At 52.5% G+C, this 23,885-nt stretch overlaps 7 protein-coding genes across 7 annotated transcripts; 5 read left to right on the top strand and 2 right to left on the bottom strand.

Annotated features, from left to right (window-relative positions):
• Positions 1 to 964: 964 nt before the first annotated feature.
• NECHADRAFT_65174 (uncharacterized protein) lies at positions 965 to 3,248 on the top strand. Its single transcript, XM_003049794.1, has 2 exons — positions 965 to 2,110; positions 2,161 to 3,248. The coding sequence occupies exons 1-2, from the start codon at positions 1,201 to 1,203 to the stop codon at positions 2,973 to 2,975; spliced, it is 1,725 nt and encodes a 574-aa protein (XP_003049840.1). The 5' UTR covers positions 965 to 1,200; the 3' UTR covers positions 2,976 to 3,248.
• Positions 3,249 to 3,712: 464 nt separating this feature from the next.
• Positions 3,713 to 5,588, top strand: NECHADRAFT_30134 (uncharacterized protein; the record flags this gene model as incomplete). Its single annotated transcript, XM_003049793.1, has 2 exons — positions 3,713 to 4,297; positions 4,344 to 5,588. The coding sequence occupies 2 exons, from the start codon at positions 3,713 to 3,715 to the stop codon at positions 5,586 to 5,588; spliced, it is 1,830 nt and encodes a 609-aa protein (XP_003049839.1).
• A 421-nt stretch (positions 5,589 to 6,009) lies between these two features.
• On the bottom strand, positions 6,010 to 7,798 carry NECHADRAFT_65173 (uncharacterized protein; the record flags this gene model as incomplete). The annotated part of the gene is made up of 2 exons (XM_003049581.1): positions 6,010 to 7,237; positions 7,284 to 7,798. The coding sequence occupies 2 exons, from the start codon at positions 7,796 to 7,798 to the stop codon at positions 6,010 to 6,012; spliced, it is 1,743 nt and encodes a 580-aa protein (XP_003049627.1).
• Positions 7,799 to 12,201: 4,403 nt separating this feature from the next.
• On the top strand, positions 12,202 to 17,215 carry JMJ2101 (uncharacterized protein; the record flags this gene model as incomplete). The annotated part of the gene is made up of 7 exons (XM_003049792.1): positions 12,202 to 12,573; positions 12,621 to 14,704; positions 14,799 to 15,773; positions 15,821 to 16,139; positions 16,218 to 16,343; positions 16,399 to 16,717; positions 16,775 to 17,215. The coding sequence occupies 7 exons, from the start codon at positions 12,202 to 12,204 to the stop codon at positions 16,918 to 16,920; spliced, it is 4,341 nt and encodes a 1,446-aa protein (XP_003049838.1). The 3' UTR covers positions 16,921 to 17,215.
• Positions 17,216 to 17,475: 260 nt separating this feature from the next.
• On the bottom strand, positions 17,476 to 19,116 carry NECHADRAFT_74204 (uncharacterized protein; the record flags this gene model as incomplete). Its single annotated transcript, XM_003049580.1, has 1 exon — positions 17,476 to 19,116. The coding sequence occupies one exon, from the start codon at positions 19,114 to 19,116 to the stop codon at positions 17,476 to 17,478; it is 1,641 nt and encodes a 546-aa protein (XP_003049626.1).
• Positions 19,117 to 20,206: 1,090 nt separating this feature from the next.
• Positions 20,207 to 21,199, top strand: NECHADRAFT_30161 (uncharacterized protein; the record flags this gene model as incomplete). Its single annotated transcript, XM_003049791.1, has 3 exons — positions 20,207 to 20,440; positions 20,495 to 20,773; positions 20,825 to 21,199. The coding sequence occupies 3 exons, from the start codon at positions 20,207 to 20,209 to the stop codon at positions 21,197 to 21,199; spliced, it is 888 nt and encodes a 295-aa protein (XP_003049837.1).
• Positions 21,200 to 21,967: 768 nt separating this feature from the next.
• Positions 21,968 to 23,569, top strand: NECHADRAFT_56943 (uncharacterized protein). The gene is made up of 5 exons (XM_003049790.1): positions 21,968 to 22,069; positions 22,129 to 22,461; positions 22,516 to 22,685; positions 22,733 to 22,948; positions 23,002 to 23,569. The coding sequence occupies exons 1-5, from the start codon at positions 22,008 to 22,010 to the stop codon at positions 23,496 to 23,498; spliced, it is 1,278 nt and encodes a 425-aa protein (XP_003049836.1). The 5' UTR covers positions 21,968 to 22,007; the 3' UTR covers positions 23,499 to 23,569.
• The last annotated feature ends 316 nt before the right edge of the window (positions 23,570 to 23,885 follow it).

Here is a 23,885-nt window from a genome sequence, read left to right as displayed (position 1 = left end):
CAGCAATTGGACGCAGGAATTCCCGTGCGTGTTTCCGTCTGCACCAAACAAGCGGGAATGATGCTATCAAGACGTTGTGGCATCGCTTCGAGGCATGAGGTCGCAATCTCAAACGCAGGCAACGGGATAATCAACCTGAGGCTTGACCTCTTTGAGCTCAGGCCACGACGAATATTCGTCAGCTCGTAGATGCAAGAGGTTGGCGGTGGTCTTCAGCTGGCAGCGCCCACAATGAAAAAGCCCAGCGGAGTGACCACTGATGTCTGGCCGACAGCGAGAAAGCGAGCGCCATGCTGCCATGACTACCTTTCTGGCGTCCAATCTGGCCCGAAAGGGCAGTCGAGCGTCGTCATCCTCAGGCCGCAGCCTCTCCAGGGGGGTCCCCTCTCGCATCCCTCGGGACACGATGAGACCTGGAACGGGCTCTGGTGGTCAAGATCCAGGGAGAGGTGGGGGGCCAGAGCGACTCTGGCACTTGGTGAGAGAGGCGCTGGGAGGCTCGGCCGCCGAAGGAGTCGGCCTCTTGGCTGGTTTTGGTTGGTTCGATGCGGCGCTGCCTCAGACGTCGCCCGCGCCGGTCACCCAGTCGCTCACATCCTCGCCCTTGGCTTGCACCACCCACGAAAAGAGCTGACGCGTCCTCTCGCTCCACTAGTCGGCTCCCCGGCTGCTGATCCCTGTCAGCCCGGACAACGGCCCTGGCAGCCCCGGCAGGGGTGGAAGGGCAGAGTCGGACGGCGGCTCTCCTGCAAACCTTCAGGGGATTCAGAGCATCACATCCTTGGAATTAGGGGCTTTGGGTTTGTTTACAGTGGATTCCGTTAGTGGGTTTACAGTGGCTCCTCGTGGCTCTCCTGGCGTGCCGGGGGTGAGTTGATGTCCCGGCGGTACGTACCGCCACCAAGGCACCCATCCCATTGATAGAACACCCTTCCCCCAGTTCCCGAGTTCTGCCTGGTTCCATCTTCCATCTTTCCCCTTCTCAACTTTTGCAACAAACTTGTCACCAAATCATCTACATCAATCAACTCATCGAACCTATTCGACATCATCGAGTCACATCTGGCGTGTCATCACTCACTTCTTACATAAACAGGCGGCGACTTCATTCTCTCTACTACCGTCGCTTTCGCTTCCTGCGTCTCTCATCTCGCCCGGTATCCGCCGCTCTGATAACACCCGACTTCACAAAACGTCATCATGTCGGCTTCGGTCCAGAACAACGTCGATATCGACGCCCTCCTCGACCTCACAGAGTACGAGAACGTCTCGAATTACCAGTCTCCTTCGACCTCAGTCTCGCCCTCAGCGACCGCGAAGCCTACCTTCACAAGCCCCGTTACCGCGGCCGTGTCAGTGCCCGCAGCTACCACAACCACACAGACCTTGAGCGGTCCCAGTCACAACTATGATCTGTACCGACAACAGACTGGCTTTGTGCCCGGTGCGCTCGCAAACACCATGGCGGTGAACCAGACCAACAACACTGGTTACCAGGACTTTGGCAGCATCGACTATCTTTCCACCTTTAGCCCCGAGAACGATATGTTTGACTTCAACACCTCGCCTTCTCAAGGAACTCTGGGTGCTTCGGATATCGATATGGACTTCGAGTCCCCTGCCGATTCGCAGCAATTCTTCACCATCAACCCTAGCAACATCGAGCAGGATGCCAGCCTGCCATCGCCACCTGTTCTGCCCACCCAGACCAACAATGTCGGCCGTCTCTGGCCTGGCGCCCACTCTCAGGCTGCCCTCGCCAAGGCTCAAGCTGAGCAGCGTCACCAGCAGCGTCTGATCCAGCAGCAGCAGCAGGCTCAGCGACAGAGCCCCCAGGCCAAGTCTCGCGGCAAGGCTCCTCAGCCTACCGACCCCATCGTCGAGCAGAAGATCACTCAGCTCCTCAACTCGATGCGGGCCAAGCCCTCCATGCCTGATGGTCAGGGCCAGAGCCCCATGACCAACCTTCCCCGCGCCAAGAAGGACGAGGATGACATGGATGAGGATGAGCGACTCCTGGCCAGCGAGGAGGGCAAGAAGCTCAGCAGCAAGGAGCGCCGCCAGCTTCGCAACAAGGTTTCAGCTCGTGCTTTCCGTTCCCGCAGAAAGGGTAAGTCAATAGTATCCCCTCAACTTAATACATACACTAACTGTCATTAGAATACATCTCTCAGCTCGAGAGTGAAATCGCCAACAAGGTCAATGAGAATGGTGATCTCCGATCCCAGAACCGGGCCCTCGTCGAGGAGAACAAGCGTCTCACCGACCTGACCCGCATGCTTCTGTCCTCGTCTTCATTCTCCAACTTCCTGGACACCCTCAGCAACAACCCTGCCGCCTCTACCGCCCCTACTCCTCAGCTCAAGGTTGAGCCTCAGCAGGAGCAGCGCCAGATGCCCAAGGACATCAACCCTTACAACGCCCAGCAATCTCAGCAGCAGCAGATTGGCATGGCCATGATCCCTGAGCAGAATATGGACTTCTCCATGCTCAGCCTGGACAACACCTACAACTTCCAGCCTCAGGTCTTTGTCGTCGACACCCCTGAGGTGCCCGCTCTTGATGCCGCTGTTCTATCTGGAAAGACCTCCAACTTTGTTGAGCCTGCTTTTGATTCCGAGGATGAGAAGGTCGACATGCCCATCATCGAGCGGCCTGTTGAGAAGCCTCAAGTGTCTGAGCCTGTCGAGGCTGTCCCTGTCGACGCTGAGTTTGAGTCTGATCCCGATTTCGCCCTGTTCCACAACGAGCCTGCCACTACCACTGAGCAGCCCAAGGAGCTCGACACTGAGTGTCTCTCCAACGTCGACCTCTTTGGTGGCATTGAATCTGAGAAGGTTCTCTCGCGCCTGGAGCTTGTCGATGCCAGTGAGGAAGAGACCACAGCTGCTCTGGCCATGCTTCGAGTTGAACGCATCTGCGCCAGCACCCAGGCCGTTGTGTCAAGGTTAGAGCTTCTCACCCTTGACATGTAAATGTAGTTGGAATAGGATTGCAAAGGGAGGAACAGAACAGGACATACAAAACTAGCGATTTCATTTTCCTTTGTCACATATGGAAACCATAGCGGATTGGGAACGGACACCACGGCGTTTTGGCAGATGGACGGATCACCCATAGGCGGTGCCCCCTACATAATTTGATTGATACTGGCGGGATTACGAGTGATGACCCCGAGGATTTAGTTGTGTACAGTTAGATAGATAGGCCTACCGCCGCTCGATATCAGAATCCAGACTTGAAGTCTATCTTTGTTTTCCCGAACGTGATGAGATCCATTACCGTGTGCAGTATATCGTCCAGGGACTAATATTGGTAGTGCTGACTAGGGGCAAAGTCTCGCCTGTGGAGAAGGTTGAACATCTTGCAGCGGCAATTCTGTTGGTGTTGCAACCTACATTTTCGGTCCTATCGTTCCACATACGAGCAGGCTGACTGTGCTGCTGTCATGGTCTTGAGGGATAGAGCACTCTCGCTATGTCGAATCGCAACTCTTGGAAGAGTTCGTGTCAAGACGTGCACAGCCAGAGCAGTTTACACTGACTCGAACGATCGACAAGGACAAGGACGGCGTCAATGGGCGCGAGGAGTGAATCGGCCCTTTAGCAGTCGCCACGGCGGCCGGTCTTTGCACCATCAGAAACAGCCGTCTCGGCTCTGCCAAGCATCTCACAAGGCTCGCTACTCTTCCGTCTCGGTGTCACCGTTATCCATGGATCATGTCCTCGTGCCGGGGGTTGCGCCGACCGCCGAGCCGTACCGGTACGAGCACTTTCGGGATGGCTACTCGATCCGTATCTTGACGCTCGAGCCCGGCGTGGGTGATGAGCCGTTGGTCGGGTCTCTTTCTTTTGAGAATTTAGATTTTCAGCCGGAGTATGAGGCCATCTCGTATGTTTGGGGTACTGAGGGCCGGTGCTCTGAGATCCTCGTTGATGGGAGGGTGCTACCTTTGACGCGGAGCATTGAGGGAGCGCTGCGCCGCATGAGACATGCCTCGTCCCGTCGTCGTCTCTGGGCAGACCAGATTTGCATCAACCAAGACGACATTGCGGAGCGGAGTCAACAGGTTAGTCTCATGAATGCCATATACAAGGGAGCTCAGCATGTCTTGGTGTGGCTGGGGCCGGACGACAACCGTGCTGCCCAGGCGGCCGTCACCATGGTTCACTATCTACATGGCGTCTTTACGAATGATGAGATGCATGATGAGTTTCGTCTTGCGCACTCGGAGGAGCTGCTGAAGCAGGATAAGAGTCCTTGGGTGCCGCTGGCTCAGATGACGAGGCTACAATGGGTGAGTATCAGAAGCTTGAGAAATTGGACGCCACTGATGAGTCCAGTTCAACCGGATATGGATTGTCCAAGAGATTGGTACTACAGCGCCGGCCACTCTCTACTGGGGAGACGTCGAAATTGACTGGGAGATCTTGTCTCTTGTCACGGGCGTCTTGGGTGAGAGCTATCACCATCTGAGGTCGAGGTTTTACATTCTCACCCCCAACATTCGGTATCTGTACCAGAGATTTGTTGAGCCGGATGAGGACAACGACATCAACCAAGACCGTGCCTCTTTTATATATGAGCTACACCGCGCGAGACATCTACTCGCCAAGGATCCTCGAGATCATGTGTATGCCTTTCTAGGCCACTTCTCTCTTCACACTGGCAGCAAGGCCCTCTCGGAGCTGGAACCAGACTACAGCAAGTCGATCGAAGACGTCTACTACGACGTTGCCACTAGAGAACTCTCGGGCTGCGAATCACTTCTCTTACTGTCTGCCTGTCATGATGTGCCGTCCACATATAGGAGGAGGCCCATGACAAGGGGCGATCTACCAACGTGGGTTCCGGACTGGCGCATCGTTCCGCTTCACCTCATCGGAACTCCCGGCACACCTCACAGAGCTTCAGGGGACTTGGCACCGAGATTACACATCGATGATGAGAGGAAAGCCTTACATATCCGTGGCATACGTGTAGATCGAATCCGCCGACCGACGTGGACCTTCTGGGCCAACGCCTTCCAGTTCCGTCGTGAGCCAGTACCTCAACTACCTATTGAAGCTCTATGGGGTAGCATCTGCGGTCGTGGAAGCAAGCGCTTTAGTCTGCAGAAGAAGTACTTTACTGGTGAACCGGCTTTCTTCGCCCTTATACAGACGCTGACGAACGCCTGCGTCGGCGCGGACCGCTCCCGTCCCTACGAGGAGGTTCCCAAGGAGGAGTGGCTCGCCAACGGGGCGGCGTACCTAGTTCGCGCGCTGGGAGATACGGAGGGCGTGGACCAGGAGATCCAGCGGCTGGCGCTCACTGGGGATGGATTCAAATGGAGCCACCAGGCGACGCTGGTAACACGATACCGCAGGTTTGCAGTGACTGCGGGGGGGTTATTTGTCCTGGGACCGGATATCATGCAGAACGGGGACGTGGTGGTTGTGCTATATGGGGGAAAGGCGCCGTTTTTGCTAAGGAGGAGGTCTGATGGGAAAACGTGGATGTTTGTGGGCGAGTGTTATGTACATGGGTTGATGAATGGGGAGGCTTTGGAGGGTGATACTCCTCAGGAGGAGTTTGTAATTTTATAAGGGCTTGGATATCATGAGGGATGACAAGGTCAGGATGGATATACCCCGTGGGATAACTACATAGTTAGCAGTTTGGATATTGGATACATGTATAATCATAGTTATAAGAGCAACTCCCTCCTTGAGCGTTCAAGTCTTCCCCTTCAGAAGATATCTCAAAGTGATGTGGTTCATGTCGCGTATCATTGTGTCAGTTGGGTATATACGTCCATATTTCCATCCATCCAAACGAGCGTATCTAACAAGATGAAGATGCCAATCCAACGCCGGTTCAAGTTCCGATACAAATATTCATAGTTCGGAAAGACTGTAAAGAAGCAAAGGGTATAACCAGTCCATATAACCATTCTCCATTTCCTCCTGTTCCTCATCCATGTTCATACCTCATCATTCCATATCATGCCTCATGTGTCAGTTTCTCTTAGACGGCCTCATGCCCCTTCACTGGTGTGGCTCCCATGATGCTGATGCCGTCTTCGTCGTCACTAAGCGAACGTCGAGGATCCGGACCCAAGTCCTTGTTGACGATGCCAGAAGTCTGGGGAGGGAGGTTTCCGCCTCGGAGTTCCCAGCTACCCACACGCTCATGGTGAATACCCGTCTTTGTCACCACGACATCAGGATCACCCTCCTTCCTCTCAGATCCCTTGAAACCACCAACAGCAGCCTCAGTCTGTGTCTCTTCAGCAGGAGGGGGGTTGTTGCGACTGAGGCGAACTCCTCCCAAGAAGTAAAGACCAGCAAACACAATGCCAACAACAACGAGCATGATGATCGCACCAATGATTCCACCAATTGCCGGGCCAACTTTAGAGGTACTCAAGTCCAGGTTTTCCACTGCGTTCAAGAGACACCAGGGGGCAGGCGTGGGACTGCAAATTTGACACCAGTCGTTGGCCGTCCTGCCGAGACCCTGCATGGTTTCCAAGAACTTGGTATACAGCACCCCGTCAGGACTTGGACTAAAGAGCCCCTGGTTCGCAAAGTCCTCATCCGCATCCGCCGAGGCGCGATAATACAATCTCACACGCAGAGTATCGGCAGACGGCTGTCGGTTCGGAAAGTCGGGGTCTTCGCCAAAGAGCTCAAACACCAAGGCAGCACCCGGCTCAGGAAGTGTGGAAAAGGGCCCCTCAAAGATAGCATCGCCCGTGACGAGCCCCGCGAGGTGGACGAAGCTCATGATGGGCTCTAGGGAGCCAAACATGAGGCTGAGCTTGTTGTACTCGCCCTTCCACTGGATGTTGTTCTGGAACTGCTGGATCACTCTGTTGGCCAGCGTGCGGCCGGCGATGGAGTAGAGGATTCCAAGGGGGTCGTTGTCGCTCTCGCGCTCCTTGTAGCTGTTTTGAGCGCGCAGAAGGGTTGTGGCGTATGAGTTGAGGAAGCCGAGCGTCACGTTTGCGTTGCTCATGCCCCTGTGGACAGTCTCATTGTGGCGGTACATGTAGTCGACGTACTCCCAGAGTTCAAAGGCATTCCAGAAGTGAGCATAACCAATTTCGACTGTCCCGACGAGAGGCGCAGTTGAAAAGAGGTTCTGGTAGAAGGGGAGGGTTGACTGGTAGAGACCGTTGAGCTGCTCATCTGAGGTCAAGTTGGAGTTCATCTCTGTATTCCAGGCAGAGCATCGGGCTGTCCCATCGAGTCTGTAATGTGTTAGCAGGGGCCTGTTTGATGTGGTTGTGAGCGTACGCAGTAGAACTAGGGTCCATGTAGCTGGCAGTCCTGATACTGGGATATTGATATCCATTGAGCGGGTATTCAGTGTTGTTATCACCCAAGTCCAAGTTGAGACCTAAATCTTCACCTCCAGCGGTTGCATCGTAAGCATTGGGAGACGGAGGATAAAGGCCCTGCATGAAGGCCACAGCCCCAGCAGACACCCATTCATCCGTCTGAGAAAGAATGTCGACATCGTCATTGTCAATCACATCAATGTTGAGCTTCTGAATGTACGCAGTCTGTATATCGTCAAAGTCAGAGTCGTTGACGCTGTTTCTGAGATAGCGAGCTCGAAAGGCCGTCCCCTGCCGCCACATCTGCTGGGCTCCCTCGGGAGTCAGGATGGTGCGCATGTCGCTGATGATGGGCGTCCTCTCGCCATGGTTGACGAATGCGACGGCAGCCCAGACCTTGTCACCGCTGCTCTGGGCCGCTGCGCTGTTGATCAACGGCGAGACCGCAAAGAAGCGCTTGAGGTTAACCATTGTGAAAGACGATTGAGGGGGCTTAAGGCCTCATCTGACACCGTCGATGTGAGGGGGGAGGAGATGCAAGGGAAAAAGAGAGAGATAAGCTCAGAGGGAAAGGATGCGAGAGGGATTCATGGCCGGGTTATACAGAGCTGCAAGCTACGGGCGATCGTCATCCATTAACGGCATTTCCGCCAAGATCAGGCTCTAACAGAACGTAGGTCTCTGTACATGACCATAAGGCCTACCGGCTACGACGTATCTTCTCATCGAGACATGGCGTTGGGATTCCACCAACAAGGCTGGGCAATGATGTGCTCGTGAGCGGGGTGGCTTTTCTCACACGGGAGTCGATAGCACGAATGGCATGATAGAGGATGGGCTGCCACCTTTCTTTCGCCGGGAAGGGCGAAGCCAGCATTCGAGGCCACCCAATCATAAGAGATCAACTCGAGATGGTTGCACACGATATGCTGCACGAGCGGGGGAAGGGTGGCTGGAAAGCTGAACAAGGATGGATGGAAGCTAAGGGTAGCGCGGGCTTGTTGAAAGCACTTCAGCCCTTCACAGATCTTGGAGCTTTTCTTGTGTGGTATCATGGCGGTGAGTTTTGGGAGAGTTCGAGGCTTTCCGCTGAAGCCAAAAGCAGCTTAAGCCAAAGGGTGTTGTGTCGAGGGTGACTCGTGAGTCAGTATGAGGAGCTCTGCTTGCTTATCCTGCAGATCCAACCTCACGGAGTATTACTCTCAAGTTCCGCTGCAATGTTGCGTTGCGTTGCAACTGCAGACGTCGGGTCGGTAATCATTCGGCCTGGGCGAAGTTGACAGATGCGGGGCTTCAGATAGACAAACACCATGTATCAATTATGCCAATATGCATAGTGCGGGTACTAGTTTTTTATGCAGAAACATATGCTTTATTCCATGACGTCGTTGGCAGAGGATTAGTGGCAGGGATATTCATATCAGTGACATGCCATCTCTTCAACACGGTGAGAGTTGCAACTGGGGATGGGTATGTGAAATGCGAACGCGGATACGCCCATGGCTTGGCGACCAACAGTTGCTAGTGATTAACGGTCACGAGATCCAGCCATTTGAATTGAGTTGGGCAGAACATGCAGGACAGGCATGTACATCTTCAAATCAAGGTGCACTCGACCCCTGTCGCAGGATAAGCACCCAGGGTCAGAACAAAGACCATGCTACGTTCCTGAGCAAACATTCCTTTTCTAACCTGTAAGAATGGTTAACAAAGACGTAAGGTACTAACTAGAAGCAATCATTTCCACAAATAGCCTATCCAGGCATGGATATGCCTGGGGAGACACTCTTTGTTTGGCTATAGAGCTATTCCGCACCTTGGTCTAATCTCAACCAAGACGGATACTCCCGGCTCCAAACCGTTAACCTGAGGATCTTTCAACTAATATCTCATTCCACAACCAATTAGCAAATATCCCATGACAAACGGTGGAGCAGAAATGGGCCGTCTTGCTTATATCCCGCAATATCGAACGCTGGCCACCACTCACCACGATCGCCCATGGCAAGCGGACAACCGCTTGTGAACAACGGTTCCATGGTCTAACGGTTATGACTGCGGATTCTGATTCCGCCAGCGAGGGTTCGACTCCCTCTGGAACCTTTTTGCTGTCTCTATGATGAGAGCATCATTGTTGTTCTGCTGGTGAGGGTGAGCCAGAGATGCGCTGCCCCACTTGAAATCCTGTAAACGGGGCCCTACACTTGAACCACCTTGATCTGGGTTGTTGTCTTGTTCGGTTTGTTTTGTAGAAATAGAGACAAGGTGAATACGCACATTGACCGCACATGAAATATCTCTTGACCTCTTCGAATACTCCCATTGTATTGTGAGGTCCTGGGACTCTTAAGCCTACTCGCCTACCCCTGGACCAGCCACTTACCAACCAATTTGGAGATATACCGAGGCATGGGACTTGATGTAGTTTTGAGGTCGAATAATGGATTGTGTCGACCTACTTGTGTCGTGATGATGATATAGACACTGGGAAACATCTGCAGCCTTGCGCCAAACAATTTGACAGTCTGAGATGATAGGCCCCTATAACACTGACATTTACTGCAAGTGATGGTACTACATGTTAAAACCAAGCTAACCATAGCAGGTATAACTGTTTACCGATGCATTGGTGTTCAAGCTGTGTCTTACAGGCGTTCGCCTTGTGAGTTGTCGATACACCCCCTGTTCTCGCTATGAACAAAGGTTGACATTGATGATTCTGCGCCATGTTCAAAACCAACCCAGAATCAACAGACTCATTCAAGTAGGAAGACGGGATCCTTTTATAAGTAACATCACCGAGTGCTCCGCCAGCCACCTTCACTGGCATACTTGCACTGCGCAGCATCATTTTCAACATTCCCCGACTGACCTTACCAGGGCATACGTACTTACATATCGAACCCGTCAGCCATGTCTTTCCCATGGAGCAACCAAGAAAGCCCAAATAATATGAGCCGACAACTCCCTGCTTGGATGCAGCCGTCAGGTGAGCCTGACTGGTCGAGCCGCAACAACCCCTGGGACACATCTCTTTCTGAGGCCCCAACTCAAAGCCCTCCGAGACCGGATAACCCCCATCCTCCAGAGCTAACACTTGCACCATTGGTATTGAGCGCTGTTGAGGCTCCATCGCCAGAGGTATCAAGTGCCGCTGACAGCCTACTACTACTAGCCTTAAACGCAGTAAGAAGTCTGCCACAACAGACTCCGGATGCGACTGAAAGCTTGACGGAAGAATCAAGATTTGAGGCAGAAAGTTTGGCAGAGGAAGCTTCCAGCCATACTGGAAGCCAGATAAAATGGACAGCAATCAACGATGAAGACATTTACCTGGTAGAAGCATCAACAAGTGTCGATGAATACATGGTAGAAGCACCAACAGACGGTGGTGAAGATCTGCTGGATGGAGCAGCATCCGACAACGAAGACGGATCAAAAGAACCGGAAGAAGAGTTAGACGATGATGAAGACCCAGCAGAAGGAGCAGCGAGCGAGGGTGAAAGTCCGGAGCAAGGGAAAAGACGGCGCGGAATATGCAAGGACTGTTCCATGCCTGTTCGAGGCCGAAACCACCGTTGTCCTGAGTGTAAAAAGAAACTTAGATTGATGCAGGAAAGGCGAAGGTACGATCGTGTAAAAGAACAGGGAAAGTGCCCCAGGTGTTTGAGCAGAATACCAACAAAGGGATCCGTTGTGTGCGACCGTTGCGGCGCTGCACGGAGAGCCGCATGTCATAAGGCGAAGGAGGAAAACATTTGCTGTTACTGCAGAAAGAATGAGCCTGTGGGAGGAGGAATGAGGTGCGAGGCATGCAGAGAGTATCAAAGAAAGTATCGCAGAGAGGGGGCGCGAAGGAGGGAGCGCTTGAGACGTATAGTTCCTATAGCTCTATAGATTAGACTTGAGAATCGATCAAACTAGTCTGTCTCCTTTTTTCTAATATGAAGCCGTGCAGGATAGATATACTTGTGAGTCTGGATGTTGAGAACTCGGATGCAGTGGATAATGACGGGTAGGGAATCAGCCTGGATAGAGTGAACCTGGAGCAAGGACCAGCAAGATGAGGCCATCATGGGGTCAATGTGGGACATGACAAGGCCGGGATGGTCGGTAGTGCACGATTGCCCCCGGCTTTTTGGTGTTGGGTTGGGTTTGAGGTTGGGGAAATCTTATCAATCTCATCAAGGTGCGTCAGATGAAGATCGTTCAAGATTGGATGTCGCATGTGTCATGATCTTGGCCTGGGGGTCCATGAGTGGGTCAGAAGACGTAGCGTCTAATCAAAGAATTAAACAATTAATTGATGAATGTCTCGAAATTTCATCCCGTGTTTGTAACTATTGTCTTGTTCCCATGCGAAAAAGGAGCTTCTTCTCCCTGATGGAAACCTCCGAAATCGAATGATGCAGGAGCGACGCTATGCCCCTGCCCTGTCCACCTAGAGCAGATTGCTGATGCGGTAGATTGGCTCTAGCGGCTCCCTCTGGGTACTTTGCTGCCCTGTTTCTTCCGGTGGCAGACTGGGGCGAATTAGCGCTGCGAGTCTGCAAGTACCTACCAGCCGAGAATAAGCGTAATAGGTACCTGCACACTAACTTTCCTCTGCATCACCTGCCCTTCTGACCACCAACTTTACTCAACTGTACTTGGCCGACTACACCAAATCCAGTGTTCAAACTCACACGCCCTCTTTCATCTCTCGTTTCCAACAAACACTTCAACTCTAACTCGCTCGACAAACACGATCTCCTCACCATTTCTCGAGCGCCGATACCCTCAATATTGCGCCGCACGCTGCAGCGATAAGCGACACGGATCCCACAATTCCTTCCTCAATGGCACCGTCGCCGATTGCGACGTGATCGCCCACCATGTCGGAGTCGACGTCAAAGTCGACCGACGCCAGCATTGCCGTCGCAGCGCATCCCTCCCAAGACCCTGTCGCTGCGCCGACCGAGACCAAGGCTCGCGATGCAAAGCCCGCCAAGTCTGACCAGAGCTTCCTTCATTCGCCGCCCGATAGCAACAACACGGCCAAGTCGGACGCTTCTGACTCGGAATTGAGCGACCTCGAAGACGAACCCATTCTGAGCGATGCGCCGCAGCCTGCGCCCGCCAGCGACAACGGCGACACCCATAATGATGCCTGCGACGATATTGGGGAGGTGCTTCCGGACCACTGGTCTGGTACTGTTCCTGTCTTTAAGCCGACCATGCACCAGTTCAAAGATTTCAAGCGCTTCGTAGGTTTGAACAAAGACTTTGTCGTTCTGTACTAACCCCTTTCAAGATGGAAGCTGTCGACAGCTATGGTATGAAGTCTGGCATTATCAAGATCATCCCTCCGGAAGAATGGAAGGAATCGCTCCCGAAGCTCGACGAATTGGTAAAACAAGTCAAAGTGCGAGAACCGATCAAGCAGGATATCATGGGTTCCAATGGAACATATCGTCAGGTTAATATTGTTCACGGCCGGTCGTACAACCTTCCTCAATGGCGCCAGCTTTGCGATCAGAGCGAACACCAACCTCCAGCCAGACGTGGCGAACGACGTGCAAACGCCGAAAAACCAAAGCCACGAACCCGAGCAGCAGCAGCGGCAGCGGCATCCAATACTGCGGATTCCGCGACTCCCAAGAAGCGAGGGCGAGGGCGACCAGCTAAACGCGGAGCTAGAGGCAAACGTGTGAAGGAGGAGCCAGAGGCTGACGATGACCGCCCCATGACACCTGTTTCCCCTAAGCCAGATGCTGCAGAAACTCAAGAACCACCAATCCAATCCATCGAGAAGGACCCGGGCGTCGAGGATGATGAAGGCTATGAGCCCACCGTTGGTCGCATGGGTTCCCGACAAGCAAAGGCCAAGACCCAAACAGTCTCGGCGCGGCGCAAGTATAGTCGCCGAGAAGGATCCGCCATGATTGACGAAGCTGCATTCAAGGACTGGGATTACAAGATGGATATTTCAGAATACACCCCTGAGCGCTGTGAGGAGCTGGAGAGGGTATACTGGAAGACGCTTACCTATGCGCCGCCTCTCTACGGCGCTGATCTGATGGGCACCCTTTTTGACGAATCGATGGAGACGTGGAACCTCAACAAGTTGCCTAACCTCTTGGACGTTCTCGGAACCAAGGTTCCAGGAGTCAACACGGCGTACCTCTACCTGGGCATGTGGAAGGCGACCTTTGCCTGGCATCTGGAGGATGTTGATTTGTACAGCATCAACTACCTCCACTTTGGTGCTCCCAAACAGTGGTACAGCATTTCCCAAGCGGACGCCCGTCGATTCGAGGCTGCCATGAAGAATATCTGGCCCGCAGATGCCAAGGCCTGCGATCAGTTCCTGAGACACAAGGGCTTCCTTATCTCGCCACAACATCTAAAGTCACATTACAACATCACAGTCAACAAATGCGTTTCATACCCGGGCGAGTTCGTGGTCACATACCCGTACGGATACCATTCTGGTTACAACTTGGGTTACAACTGCGCCGAGGCCGTCAACTTCGCGTTGGATTCCTGGCTTGATATCGGCAAGATTGCCAAGAAGTGCGAGTGCGCTCAGGCGCAGGACAGCGTCTGGGTTAATGTCTACGAGATCGAGCGAAAACTGCGTGGGGAGGAGACAGAATACGAGGAAACAGAGGATGAAGAGGACGAAGAGGATGATGACGACGAGAGGTCTGGCCTACCAACACCACCGTCAGGTTCTGGTGTCAAGTTCAAGGAGACTGGCCGGAAGCGAAAGCGTGGACCTGGCGAGAAGGGAGGCAAGGTCAAGAAGATCAGACTTCGTCTCAGGACGAAGGCTGAGCCTCCTTGTTGCCTTTGTCCCAATGAAGTCCCAACAGCCGAGCTGTTGCCCACTGATGACGGCCGAAAGGCTCATCGGACGTGTGCCCTCTATCTCCCTGAGACGTACATTGATACCGTCGACGGGCAGGAGATTGTTGCCAATGTGGCAGCCATCCACAAGGATCGCCTTGATCTCAAGTGTCTATACTGTCGCTCCAGGCGCGGTGCATGTTTCCAATGTTCGCAAAAGAAGTGTGCGAGAGCCTATCACCCAACATGTGCAGCTGCAGCAGGTGTTTTTATCGAAGAACAAGATGTTCCTGTTTTCGGGGAAGACGGCACCGAATACAAGGAGAAAGCATTTGGATTCAGCTGTCGATTCCATCGGACGAAGCGAGACAAGACGTTGGATGGAGATGCACTGGAAGCCGACTCACGGATCCAGGCAGCAGCAGCTAAACTTCGAAAAGGAGACACTTGCCAGCTACAATATTTCAAAGGGGAAATTTTCGCTGGTGTTATTGTCGAAACGCGCCCTGATGAGCAAACGCTGCTTCTTGATATTCTACCAAACGGGTACGTCACCACTGCTTTTATCACCTATTTTATTTATCCCCAATACGTCAAAACAACACAAAACAAAGAGAAAAGCTGACTTTTTGTTTTTTAGCGATCGCCTCGAGGTTGAATGGAAGTGGTTGTTGCTGCCAGATCCTGCTGATTACCGTTTGCCAAAGGCATCAGCAAAGGCCATCCCAATGCCTACTTCGCAGAAGGACAAGGAGAAGCTGAAGACCAAGCGTCTCAGCGACAACAAACCCCAGAAGGACGATCCGTTTGTTGAAGGCTGCACTTGGGCTGATTTCCAGGTGCATCCAGTCAGCAACAAGTTCCAGGTCAAAATCGACTTCTCCAAGCCTGATCAACTCTGGCACTACCTGGGCAAGACGTCGACCGAGGCCAAGGCCCAGTACACTGAGGATCCTTCCAAACCGCGTCACAATCCAAAGGGCAACTACTTGGATACGCTTCCCAAGGAACCTAAGCCGGTCAAGCCCCCGAAGGTGATCCCAGCCAATGTGCCGCGATACACGTATGCACCAGCAACTTCATTCGGCGGCCCATACCCTGCTGTCAGGCCTGTTGCTCCTCTAGCTTCAGCTCGGCCAGAGAAGCCATACGTCTACAAGCCACGAAAGCCTATCGAGGCCAACTTTGCTGCTGCAGCAGGGAGCTTCACCACCCAACGATTCACCCCAACTGCTCCAGCACCCGCTCCTCCCCAGCAACCTCCTACCAGGTATCATCACTACTCGTACACACAGCCGCAAGGGAGCCAGGTTCCAGCTCCGTATTCTGCTCAGAGATTTGAGGTTAGGACTCCTCAGAGTTTCGCAAATGCTGGACACTCATCTGGACCATCTCGCCCCCCAGCGCAGCCTCAACACCACCAGTGGCAGCATTCTGCTGCTCCCAGACCAGCACCCTCAGCTCGAGCCCCTGTACCTGCGCCTGCGCCTGTACCTGCACCCGTGACACAGCAGCAAGCTAATTATGGGCACACACGCCCTCAACTCAAGCCATCGTGGCAGGTTCATACGTCAATCTACCACAAATACCCCTTCTTCCAGGTCAACCACAACAGGTATGTCTCACAGTTTGTATGTACGGCCCCAGCTAACGTTCACGAAGGGACTCTACCAAGTACAAGACACCCTACGCAGCATGGGGAGGGTTCACCAACGGATACGAAGGCAACCTAAGAGCTCACATCATGGCCAACAAGGACACTTTCCTTCACCACAAGTCTCCTTACGGTCAGCAGCCTGCAGCTCCAGTTAGAAACCCGGCTCCAACGCAAGCACCTCCTAGCACTACTAGCGGTCAGAACCCCTTTTCAAAGCCACCAGCTTCCAAGCCTGCAGCCGCTGCTCCTCCGATCCTGGGGATCCTACCTCGTCCTGCAATCAAGGCCCAGTATCTGCCAGGTGCACAGGCACGTCCTCAAGTGGTTCAGCCTGCCCACGCAGTTCAGCCTCCACAAGCAGCTCGACCTCCACAAGCCGTCCAGCGCCCACCAACGGTTCAGCACCCACCAGTGGTTCAGCACCCGCAAGCGGCTCGACCTCAGTCCGCCGTTCAGCCTCCACAAGCTGCTCACTCGCCTAACCAGAGCAGCAGACCAAAGATGGCACATCCGGCCAAGCCGTATAAGGTAAGTAGCTGGAACTATCGAGAGTAGTCACGGGTCGGCTGAGCCGCCAATCCAGATACCTCCCAAGGAGTCGCCAGTGCCGCTGCCGGCGAACTTCCTGGCGGCCATGAATTCGACTCCGAGTGCTCCCGCTACTGGAGCAACCCAGAAATCACCAAAGGGTTTAGTCATGAACAAGCAAACCCCAGTTCCGATTCCCCAGCTGCCTGGGATTTCCCCTATAGCACATCAACAATATCCCGGTGTACCTCAGCAAGCAATTTTGGATCGATCCCCTCGTGGATCAACAAGGACCACCGCTGGGCCTTCTACGCGCCAATCTGCGAGATCAGTTCACATTTCAAGTTCGACAAGCTCAACATCTACACCAACACGTAAGCAAGTGCCTGCACATCCAGTGCAGCCTGCTGAACGTACTTTGCCGGAGCCAGTTACAAAGGCATCGAACACACCCTCCAAGACTGGCCCTTACGAGCCTCAAGGGTTTCCAGACGTTCCGGGATGTGAATCTATGGAGTTTGTCGAACGTCTCATGAGTAACCTCCGCAAGGTTTCGCAGCGCGGCACCATGAATTAGGTGGAATACAACAGGTTTTTCGGTCAAGGTTCCTCCTTAGGGCCTGTACAATACCCCCGACTTGCATCATTTTGACTTTAGGAGACGTGGCGTTTAGGGGCATCAGGGAATTTTTTTCAGGTCACGCATACTCAAACGGAAATGCGTGAAATTACGGACGGAAACGAAATGCAACGAAGCGCATGATCAGGCTTTGGGAAGCCTGGCACACGGGCATGCAAGGGCGGCTTCTGTGTAGAATTATTGTTTGGCGTACTGTATAGCTATAGTGTTTCATGAAATGGCAATAAAGCCGAAAAGCAAGTTGTGGACCTATGATGTAAAGATGTGATGAGGCTCGAAGCTTGTATTTGAGTATTATTGGTGGCATTCCCATGCCATGAGCGTGACTATGGATGAAGACTGTAGTAAGTCCTCCTTCATCGAGTCCCCGGGATATCAGATGCTGTATATATAGAACACGAATAGTGAAATAACCCACCATGGAGTATTTCGCTGGGTATCGTAAACGCTCAAACTCGCTCTTCGGATAGGTGGCAGAACTCAGATCCTAAATCAAGCTGTTTCCCTCATATGAACTGGACAATATGGCTGAGCTGCCACGAGTCCGTTCACTTCCAAGTCCTCATCAAGAAAATCGTTCCCCGGGCATTCTCCCTTAATGTGTCCTCCCTCGGCCTCTTGCTCGATTTCGCCATCGTCAGACTCTGATATGACCTCGTCGTTGTTCACTTGAAAGAGCTCATCCTTGACCACCAGTACAGGCTCACGTTGGATGTTGTCGATCTCGTTCCAGAATAATACCCTTTCGAGTGTCGGGTAGTATTCGACGCCACGCTCAAGATCCTCGCGGTGAGGACTGGGTGATTGACCCATCTTCATGGCGGAGAGATGTTGCCGTCTTGAAGGGCGAGAACTGTATCCTTCCGTGTCCATTCTTGATGCGCGTGCCTGGAAGTCTTGGAAGTCGCAAAAATTGATACCGTCCTCAAACAGCCTTTCGTCATCGAAAAAGGCCCATGCTCGCTGTTGATACATCCGTATATACGCTTGGACAAGGGCTTCGGGTCCTTGAGCAAAATGGAAGCGGAATCTGAGTTCTGCCCATAAACCATCATCTGGAATGACTGGGTTGTAATATCTGTCGATGGTCGGATGGGAACTACTTCTGGGAGCCATCATGGGAGTTTGTATCGCCATCTCGTCGTAGAGATGATCGAAAAAGGTCTTGCACTCTTTAATATCCAGCCTGAGTAACTCGTCGATCAGGGTGATTCCAGAGGCAGCAAGACAGTTGATGAAGTTGCAGATGACCTCAGGTTCTGGACTCGTCATGTGAAGTTCCGGGTTGAACTGGACATTGTTGGGAAAGACGGGCCCCTCAAACGCCCTCCAAGCTCCACGACGCTCATCGAGCAGGGCGGCCACTGTCTTGAAGCCGTCGTCCGCGAACCTAGCGGCGAGAGCCCCTACCAAAGTACGAAAGTACTCGTGGACGCATTGAATGGTGTCGATATCCCTGATGCTAGGACGGTAGCTCGTCCCCCACTGAGGCATCAACCACCAACTCTGCTCCTCAGGAACACGAGTATGGGACCAGTATCTAGGTCTTACCGGTTTCGCCAGGCAGTTAAGTTGATAATAGAAAAAAGCCTGGAATAGCCTATCGCGTTCCGTACTCGAGAGAGAATTAAGGTGGACGCGGTCTTGGGACTTGACCTCGACGGTTCGATGCTCGTCGTAGGAGAGATGGCACCAGTGAGGTAGCTTCAGGTAAGCGTGGACGAGGTCTGAGCTTAAAGCTTTTGAGAGATAATCTTCCATGTACTGCTCCGTCAAGCGCACAAACTGGTACACCTTGTCGAGCTCTTTTGGGAGATACTCTTCCAGGGGGTCCGGCAGCTCAAGGGCGAGCCATTCTTCGAGATGCAAATTGATGGTATTAGGCATATAATCGAACTTGCAGGGCCTTGGAAAGTTGATGATTGCCATAACATCTTGAATTCTGTGCTTGAGGTTCTCCGAGAATACACGCTCGAGATAGTCCCTCCGGGCAGAGTAGCTGGAAAGGAAAGTAGCCTTGTGAACGGTGTTCGGGTCGACGGTTTGGTTTAGCCGGTCCATTTCATATTTGAGCTCGTAGTGAAGTCTAGAGCCGGGCTGAGGAGTATAGAATTCGGCTGATGTTGACTTCATGCTGCTTTTTTTTTCGTCAGAGGTTGTTCAAGAGATGCCAATATTAGGTTTGAGGTGAGAGGCGTCTTGAAGTCGAAAGAGAAGAGGACTCTCGTGAGAGAAATGAGGAAATAGTTCGTTCAAGTTTGTATATAGAAAAACAAGAAAGTGTTGTTAGCTTGGCAAGTCTAGCAAGCGAAAGAGAGGGGAAGAAGGGGAAGTGTTGAGGACGGAGAGGATCTTCTCGGCCGTATGGGACAAGATTCCCAATTTTAAGATTCGAATCAAAGTAAACTCTTCAAATTCGGCCTCAAGCTTGAACTGTGAGGTATCATGGCATAAAAGTCGATCCAAGAAGGATCGTAGTCGCATCAAGATGTGCATCAAGTTGGTCCTGTGAAGGGAACAAGAGAAATGCCCCTGACAAAGAATATGAATGTCGTATCTGAAAGACAAACAACAATGAACAGAGCTGTCAGGAGTGAAGGTGAATAAATTTTGCCAACGGTCTGTTTTGAGTTGACCTTTATTCAAGCTTCTTTGTCTCGTCGGCGGTTTGTCACCTCTTTGCACTTGCCTTTGGCCTTGTTTCCAGCTGTCCATCACCGTCAATCTTCCACAGTATTTCTAGCCTTGTGATTCGCAGAAAATACCCCAGGCTTGTCACTGGCAAAGCGGGCCGTGAGAAGCTATTCCCACCCACATGTTGTTTGCCCAAGCCCCTAACGGGAACAATGAATCAAACAGAAACAGAAGCATAGACAACTTTGTCCACTGCAATATCCCCATCAGCAACGTTTGCAAATCCTCTCACGTGAGGCGTAATACTTTTTTTCGAACCGCTGCAGGCACCCTCACAGAGGTTGTCCAACACGTGCAGTGCAGTGCACCTCAGTTATCCCGTCCCGTCGTCACTGCAGTGCAGGCGGCCGGCGAGGTAAAGGACTCCTCCTCCTGCTTTATCTTTATGCCTGGACCCGTCCATCGCATACATCAAAAAAAATCCTCATCTCTTCAATCTCGACCTTTTTTTCAATCACACCCACGCTCTTTCTACACCAACAAAGAACACTTCTGCCTGCGCATCCACTAGGCGCTTTCTTTCAACAACATGTCATCGTCGCTGGGGGTTTGGGATAGCGAAGACATTGAGCAGTCTAGGGTCCGGAATCGCGACTTCCCTGGCGGCCCTTACATTCGAGGGACTCTTCTAGGTCAAGGCGGCTTCGCCTGCGTTTACAAGGTTCTTCGGCAACGCGATGGAGGCGTGTTTGCCGGCAAGACCTCTCCTAATGCAGTGAATAACCTCCGCAGGGAGGCTTCCGTGCTCCGAAATCTGAACCACGTAAGTGAATGATGGTCCATACTCATACAGCTGATACTTATCAGGTTGATATAGGAACACATCGTCAAGTACATTGACTATTACGAGGACGCAGACTATCCCTCCGCAAATGTCCTCGTACTGGAGCTTTGCCCACATGGCAACCTGCAAACACTCATCAACGACTACACATATGGCGTACCACAGAAGAAGACGCTGGAAGTGATGCTTCAACTCTCACGGGCTCTTCGATACCTCCACGGACAGGGTCGTTACCACGGAGACTTTAAACCGCGAAATGTCCTAGTTCGATCGTGGGATCCTGTCAACGTGGCCATGGCCGACTGCGCGGATGTCAAGCGAGTCATCAACATCAACAGCCGTGACAAGCCACACGGGACAAAGTCATACTGGTCGCCGTACGTCTTTCGACACAACCGACACGCAGGGACTAGCGACGACATCTGGGCCCTGGGCGTCTCCCTGCTCGCCATGATGTCGCAGTCTCCTAGATTCGTCAAGAAGGAGGAGCGCATGTATCCCCGACAATGCCACACACACGCCCAGAACCTGCTGGATCTGAACCCGGATCATGACATTGTCGGGCTCGCGAGTCGCATGCTGGAATGGAATCCCAAGGCTCGAGTGACAGCAGCGGAGCTTGTCGAGGTCATCCCCGACATGCTCGACAAGGTCGAACGACAAGAATATGAGACAGGGATGGCAAAGAGGATGGAACTCAAGATTCCAGAGGGTTTTGAGCCCATCGTTTTCTGGTAATGGATGGTTGAGCGTGAAAGCTACAGGAGTTGAGGGGATGTAATCAAACGGAAGCAAGGTTGTAGGTATGGACTTTGCAGTTGTATGAGAACTTAATACAAACTGCGACACAGCCTTGAATGCTGTGGTTCGCTGAATCAAACTGAACAGTTGAAGCTCTTGTCATGGTGAGTGATGAAGTAGGATGTATGCAGCCGATAACAACATCGACGTTCAACCTTGAAGTCCAGCCCACCACCTCCGGCCTCGGCCGGCTCGTACGAAACTCGGCATCGGGTCGGAGGCGGGATAGAAGAGGGTACCATCGGAAGCAACCCGACGCAGGCCGGGACTCATTTCTTGAATTGCAAGACCTCAAATGAAAGCTGATTCGACGAGCTTCATAGCGTCCTACCCCAGTGTGGAGTTGTCGAACCAATCCTCGCGGAAATAGAATCAAGTCCTCATCATTGGAGGGTATGACGCGATTCGCACTGTCTCCCCCAGACTCCACCACATTAGTCATCAGATATTCGTCCCCGGTTACGGCGATGTCGCAACTGCCAAACCTTGTGGAGAGGAGACCGCTCGCGGCCCAATTGAGATAATCTTTCCGCGAGAAGATAATAAGTGAGATGCCCTGAAGACTTGCCTGAGAAAAAAAAATAAGAGGTCATCTGACTAATACCCAGGATAGGTCGTTTTGTCGTGGTTAATGTCGCGCTCCATATTAACCACTGGCCCCTCCTCCTCTCAGTCTGTGCTCCTCCGGACCGCACTTCGAAGCATCACCCCTCTTCACTCGAGATCTTTCTCTAGCAGCGTCACTATGAGCCAGACACGGAAGCTTCACCCCGCGGCGCGAGTGGAGGGCCAGAGACAAGATGTCTGGTGAGTCTTGGCACTGTATGGCTTTGACGACTTGTGACTCTGACTGTGCTGGCTCACAGGTCCATCATCAATGAGGCCGCTGCCTCTTCTCCCAATCAGCCTATCGTGAACTTGGGCCAGGGTTTCTTTGGATATAACCCTCCCAAGTTCATTCTTGATGCTGCCAAGGAGGCCTTGGACCGTGTTGAGTGCAACCAGTATGCTCCCGCCAAGGGACGACCTCGGTTGAGAAAGGCCATTGCGGATGCCTACTCACCCTTCTGGGGTCGTCAGCTGAACCCCGAGACTGAGGTTGTTGTCACCACCGGCGCTAATGAGGGTATGCTCTCTGCTTTTATGGGCTTTATCGAGCCTGGTGATGAGGTTATTGTCTTTGAGCCTTTCTTTGATCAGTGAGTACCTGGTTGTCTTATCAGTCCCTGAGCAGCTCACTGATAGTCATCTAGATACATTAGCAACATCCAGATGGCTGGTGGAAAGATTGTTTATGTGCCTCTGCACCCTCCTGCGTCGGGAGCTACTAGCAACTCTTCTGCTGCTGACTGGACTGTTGACTTTGAAGAGCTCGAGAGGGCCTTCACTCCCCGCACCAAGATGATTGTCATCAACACTCCCCGTGGGTACTCTAAACTTGAACTGCGGTTCCAAGCTGACAACTAGTAGATAACCCTGTTGGAAAGGTCTTTTCCAAGGAAGAGGTCCAGAAGATTGGAGACATTTGTGTCAAGAACCAGGTCATTATCCTCTCCGATGAGGTGTACGACCGTCTCTACTATGTGCCCTTCAACCGAATTGCCAAGGTTTCTCCAGAGGTTGAGAAGATTACTCTTACTGTTGGCTCTGCCGGAAAGAACTTTTATGCTACTGGCTGGCGTGTTGGTATGTTGACCTCGACCATCTTCAAGGAGTAACAGGAACTGACATGTTTATAGGTTGGCTGATTGGCCCCCCTGAGCTCATCCAGCACGTCTCTGCCGCCCACACCCGCATCTGCTTCTCCACCGTGGCACCCCTCCAGGAGGCCGCAGCCGTCGGCTTTGAGAAGGCTGCCACCAACGGCTTTTGGGATGAGACGATCAAGGAGATGAAGGGCAAGATCGACCGACTCAAGGAGGTCTTTGAGGAGCTTCACCTGCCTGTCACCTACCCCGAGGGTGGATATTTCTTGCTTGTCAACATGGCCAAGGTGAAGCTCCCTGAGGACTACCCCTTCCCTCCCCACGTGGCTAGCCGCCCACGCGACTTTAAGCTGGCGTGGTTCCTGATCCAGGAGGTTGGTGTTGCGGCGATCCCTCCGACTGAGTTTTACACTGAGGGCAACGCGCACCTGGCTGAGGACTACATCCGGTTCGCGGTGTGCAAGAATGATGATGTGCTGGAGCAGGCCAAGGAGCGTCTAAGGAGCCTGAAGAAGTACATCCAGGAGTAAAGAGTAAAGATTTAAAAAGCGTTAAATGGAGAGTTAGATATCTGATAGATGAATGTCATAGATTTACTTTGAACAAATCGGGAGGTGTCCCGTATATGCGTGTCTACCCTTGTTCATGCACATTGGTCGATTGATATGTACGTAGAAGCATGCTGGGAACCTGGGGAAGTCGGGATAAATCCCCGGATAGGATGCCAAGAGATAACCGTGTTGATACCTGGAGCAGCTACAACAAAGTGATATGGCTCGAACAGTTTGTGCTCGTTGATAGGTATGGGGTGATCATATAGACCAGAAATCACTCTGGGATAAGGGCAAGAATTAACCAAAGCTATATATCTTGACAGCTGTGTCTATTACAAACCTCCATCTTTATCTCCGTCCATA

The sequence above is a fragment of the Fusarium vanettenii genome, assembly GCF_000151355.1.
Source record: "Fusarium vanettenii 77-13-4 chromosome 1 genomic scaffold NECHAsca_8_chr1_1_0, whole genome shotgun sequence".
In the NCBI taxonomy this organism is placed as follows: domain Eukaryota; kingdom Fungi; phylum Ascomycota; class Sordariomycetes; order Hypocreales; family Nectriaceae; genus Fusarium; species Fusarium vanettenii.
Note: the sequence above shows the minus strand (reverse complement) of the source record. Positions and strands in the feature narration are given on the sequence as shown.

Bases quoted from the DNA above. Each gene is read 5' to 3' on its own strand.
- NECHADRAFT_65174 (XM_003049794.1), top strand. From the start codon at position 1,201: ATGTCGGCTTCGGTCCAGAACAACGTCGATATCGACGCCCTCCTCGAC. The intron at 2,111-2,160 runs GTAAGTCAATAG...AACTGTCATTAG, and splicing joins TTTCCGTTCCCGCAGAAAGG to AATACATCTCTCAGCTCGAG.
- NECHADRAFT_56943 (XM_003049790.1), top strand. From the start codon at position 22,008: ATGAGCCAGACACGGAAGCTTCACCCCGCGGCGCGAGTGGAGGGCCAG. The intron at 22,686-22,732 runs GTGGGTACTCTA...GACAACTAGTAG, and splicing joins GATTGTCATCAACACTCCCC to ATAACCCTGTTGGAAAGGTC. The intron at 22,949-23,001 runs GTATGTTGACCT...ACATGTTTATAG, and splicing joins TGCTACTGGCTGGCGTGTTG to GTTGGCTGATTGGCCCCCCT.